Source organism: Bufo bufo, chromosome 1, assembly GCF_905171765.1.
Source record: "Bufo bufo chromosome 1, aBufBuf1.1, whole genome shotgun sequence".
NCBI classification, from domain to species: Eukaryota; Metazoa; Chordata; class Amphibia; order Anura; family Bufonidae; genus Bufo; species Bufo bufo.
Genome location: NC_053389.1, coordinates 820,438,912 through 820,443,972, shown reverse-complemented (window position 1 = coordinate 820,443,972; position 5,061 = coordinate 820,438,912). Strand labels below are relative to the sequence as shown.

Genomic DNA, 5,061 nt, shown 5'->3' with positions numbered 1-5,061 from the left:
AAATGGTCCACTCGTACATGCTAAAGAAGTGATAGGAAGCTTAAATCTGGGTTCAGTCCTAAACCTGGACACCACTTCCCTAACCAATACTACAAGATACAAGACAAGTTATGTGTACAAAATTTGAAACAATTGCATCACATTCCCTCATTGAACACACTTTTAATTCTCATTTAATATCTATAGTCTTGCTGACTTCACAAACAGGACTCATGAGACAAGGAGAAAAAAAATCTCCCAAGACTTGTTTATCTGCCACCTTGACTCTGATTCAGTATAAAAATCTGAGCGGATTCCCATTATAGCTCGTACTCACATGTCTGACAGCCACATAACATGACCGTGCTGCTGTCTATTGCCTCTGGGAAGTGATTTTCATAGAAGAATTAGTATTCATAAGAAATACGTCTGGAAATGAATATCAAGATGAAAGAAATATCTGATGTAGGTATTGTTAATGTAATAATTCACAATGAATTCTGCTTAAGATTCCTTTCAGATTGTCTGAATGTATCGATTAGGAAAAACAGACAAATGTGTTCTCATTATTGCCTAACTAAAATGTGACTTTAGAGGGCAGAGTTTGACCATTGACATTAAACAATAATCTGATTTGTATTTTTTGTCTATTTTAGGCTACTATTTAAATTTTATTGTTCATAAAAAAAGTGTCAAAAATATCTGATTTCTTTATATTACTCAATGACTCCATATAGTGGTTTGATTAAATTTTAAAGACATAAAGAACTACAAACCGGATTCCAAAAAAGTTTGAACACTAAACAAATTGTGAATAAAAACTGAATGCAATGATGTGGAGATGGCAAATGTCAATATTTTATTTGTAATAGACTGTAGATGACAGATCAAACGTTTAATCCGAGTAAATGTATCATTTTAAAGGAAAAATACGTTGATTCCAATTTTCACGGTGTCAACAAATCCCCAAAAAGTTGGGACAAGTAGCAATAAGAGGCTGGAAAAAGTAAATTTGAGCATAACGAAGAGCTGGAAGACCAATTAACACTAATTAGGTCAATTGGCAACATGATTGGGTATAAAAAGAGCTTCTCAGAGTGGCAGTGTCTCTCAGAAGCCAAGATGGGTAGAGGATCACCAATTCCCACAATGTTGCGCAGAAAGATAGTGGAGCAATATCAGAAAGGTGTTACCCAGCGAAAAATTGCAGAGACTTTTCATCTATCATCATCAACTGTGCATAACATCATCCGAAGATTCAGAGAATCTGGAACAATCTCTGTGCGTAAGGGTCAAGGCCGTAAAACCATACTGGATGCCCATAATCTCCGGGCCCTTAAACGACACTGCACCACAAAGAGGAATGCTACTGTAAAGGAAATCACAGAATGGGCTCAGGAATACTTCCAGAAACCATTGTCAGTGAACACAATCCACCGTGCCATCCGCCAGCTGAAACTCTACAGTGCAAAGAAGAAGCCATTTCTAAGCAAGATCCACAAGCTCAGGCGTTTTCACTGGGCCAGGGATCATTTAAAATGGAGTGTGGCAAAATGGAAGACTGTTCTGTGGTCAGACGAGTCACAATTCGAAGTTCTTTTTGGAAATCTGGGACGCCATGTCATCCGGACCAAAGAGGACAAGGACAACCCAAGTTGTTATCAACACTTAGTTCAGAAGCCTGCATCTCTGATGGTATGGGGTTGCATGAGTGCGTGTGGCATGGGCAGCTTGCATGTCTGGAAAGGCACCATCAATGCAGAAAAATATATTCAGGTAGAACAACATATGCTCCCATCCAGACGTCATCTCTTTCAGGGAAGACCCTGCATTTTTCAACAAGATAATGCCAGACCACATTCTGCATCAATCACAACATCATGGCTGCGTAGGAGAAGGATCCGGGTACTGAAATGGCCAGTCTGCAGTCCAGATCTTTCACCTATAGAGAACATTTGGCGCATCATAAAGAGGAAGGTGCAACAAAGTTAGAGGCCTGTATTAGACAAGAATGGGAGAGCATTCCTATTTCTAAACTTGAGAAACTGGTCTCCTCCGTCCCCAGATGTCTGTTGAGTGTTGTAAGAAGAAGGGGAGATGCCACACAGTGGTGAAAATGGCCTTGTCCCAACTTTTTGGGGATTTGTTGACACTATGAAATTCTGATTCAACATATTTTTCCCTTAAAATGGTACATTTTCTCAGTTTAAATTTTGTTCCGTGATTTATGTTCTATTCTGAATAGAATATTAGAAGTTGGCACCTCCACATCATTGCATTCAGTTTTTATTCACGATTTGTATAGTGTCCCAACTTTTTTGGAATCCGGTTTGTAGATATTACAGTGTATATTATTTATGCCATGAACATGAATTAATAACCATCTAGTTATTATATGTTGTTGCTTTTGGTTTGTTGCAGCATAACTACTGTATGTTCTATGTGTAGGAGAACAATCTCACTGTGGTCACTGAGTTTTACCTGTTAGGATTTCAAGTCAGCCAATATTTAAGAATTTTCTTATTTTGTCTTCTTCTGGTGGTTTATTGTGTAACAATATGTGGGAACCTCCTGATCATCTCCCTGGTGTCCACCAGCAAAAATCTCCACACCCCAATGTACTTCTTCATCTCACAACTGTCCATCAGTGACATTTTTGTTATCTCAGATATTGTCCCCAACCTGCTCTATATCCTTCTGAATAATGGAAGGACCATAACTATTATTGATTGCATCACTCAGTTGTATTTCTTCTGTGGCTCTGAAGCATTTGAGTGTTTTCTTCTCGCTGTGATGTCTTATGACAGATATGTGGCCATCTGTAATCCACTTCGCTACTCCACCATCATGACAGGAGGATATTGCATAATTTTGTCTATAAACAGTTGGTTGCTTGGATTTTCTATCATTTTGATTCACATCATAAAAACGACAAAACTAAATTTTTGTGGGCCAAATATCATTGACCATTTATTCTGTGATCTTATTCCCTTACTAGAACTTGCCTGTTCTGACACCACTATGATCCACTTAGTGGTTTATATTATGGGTATACCAATTGTAATAATGCCAACCACAATCATTGTAGTGTCTTATACATATATTATTTTAGCAATATTAAGGATCCCATCCAATACTGGTAGACAGAAAGCCTTCTCCACCTGTAGCTCCCACCTCATTGTGGTTTCCACATTCTATTGGACTATGTTCAGTATTTATGTTGTCCCATCGAAAGTCCTGACAAACACCATAAGTAAAATTCTCTCCCTGTTCTATACTGTCTTTACTCCTTTGATTAACCCCATTATATACAGTCTGAGGAATAAAGACATTAGAGAAGCTGTACAAAGAACATTTCAAAAGCATGAGATCTGGTAAATTAGCAAAACAAGGTGTTGTATGCTAAATTTTTCATATTGATTGGTTAAGGAAAGAAAAAAAAAATCATTATGGTAATATCTACAATTAAAGATTTTTGAAAAACTCTGCTAAGAAATTTACGTTTCGCGATTATTGAAGGAGTCACAGCTGGAAGAAACGTTGTGATTAAGATAAAACTTACATTTATTAGATATACACTAAAACTAGGGAGAAGTGTGAAAGTCCCTAAATCTACAAACAAACAAAAATTATATACTATATGTTGACACTAGACGTTTAAGAGATGCGTAAAGATCCCACCAGTACATGTGGCTGTACAAGAGGTGCGGACCAACTACAGCATCAGCTCGTCATACAACATATGTATAATTGCTGGATAAACAGTGGTAACCTCATGCAATGACAGCACCTGTGAAAGAACCACTGTGGCGTGCTCAAATCACAGGTAATCATGTGCTATAACATCAAGTACAGGGTTACCAAGTCTAGGACTAAACGTTGCCAGGGGGGAGGGGAGTAACCACCTTTGTATAGGTGACTGTTAAAGGAGATATTAATTATTGCTATTTTTGTAAATCTCAATAATTAATATTCATAAATAGGCGTGAATCGTCTAGTGATAACCCAGCCTATTTATGCCTAAATTAACAACAAATCACTACTGATTGCTTTACTCTACACTGAACTACCTGCGGTTATTGCTGCGGCGCCTTACTACAACAAAAGATTACACGCTGTGCTTAAATAAAAGGTATTTATTAATACACTATGCATCACAGTATAATATATTTGCTTTTAACTATATATATCTGTAACGGAACGCCTAGCACCCTGATCGGGTTCCTCCGTCGATAGATGCTCCTAGTGCTTTCCGAGGACTCCAAGCACTCCACTTGACACCGTACGCACTACAGACCCCACGAACCGCCGAAGCTTGGTTGAGGTCTCGCCGTCTCCTACCCACCCTGGACCTACGACAAGGCTCCAGGCTCCAGTGGGTGCACCTCTGCTAAAACCAGAGAGCCAGGAGAGTATAGCAAATCTTAAGCGTATAGCAATCCCCAGCGTCGGTCAGTTACCCAAACATCAGCCTCAACATGATAAAGGGTAAAACAGGAACACTTTATTGAGGGCTACTTGCCCGTATTTATGCAGTTCCCCATCTGGTGGACACGCCCCTAGGGGACCAGAAGGAAGACTGTGACACAGGACAGATACGTAGCAACTCAGGATACACAGACACAACACATCCCCACAGTGCATCATGGTTTCCTCCTCTCTGCCCTGGAGACACCCGAGGAGCAATTCAATTATCTCTCAGGACAAAGGGAAATCGCCAATACACATGTGGGGACAACAGGACAGAAATCACCACCCAAACACACAATGTCACACCCCCACAGCAAACACAGACATTTAACATATTCCCAGATAGCTCAAGTCTGAGTGCATATCATTAGGTGAATGGCACTCAGAATACACGAATACAATAAAATTAGCTATCTGGTTCCCCTCACATAACAAAATACAATTCCAAAGACAGATTTAAGCTGTGCGGCCGGTCTGTCTTCTCCTTTAAAGTTAGTATGGGTCATAATCCTGAGGCAAGAGGCTGGTAAACAGGCCTCTCCAAAACCCAGTGGCGAGGTTGGTTTTGCCACAATATCTATATCAAGGGAATAGATATATATATTTATAGCA

At 39.3% G+C, this 5,061-nt stretch overlaps 1 protein-coding gene across 1 annotated transcript; it reads left to right on the top strand.

Moving 5' to 3' along the window:
* Positions 1-414: 414 nt before the first annotated feature.
* On the top strand, positions 415-3,357 carry LOC120989423 (olfactory receptor 1009-like). The gene is made up of 2 exons (XM_040417514.1): positions 415-444; positions 2,428-3,357. The coding sequence occupies exons 1-2, from the start codon at positions 415-417 to the stop codon at positions 3,355-3,357; spliced, it is 960 nt and encodes a 319-aa protein (XP_040273448.1).
* Positions 3,358-5,061: the final 1,704 nt, after the last annotated feature.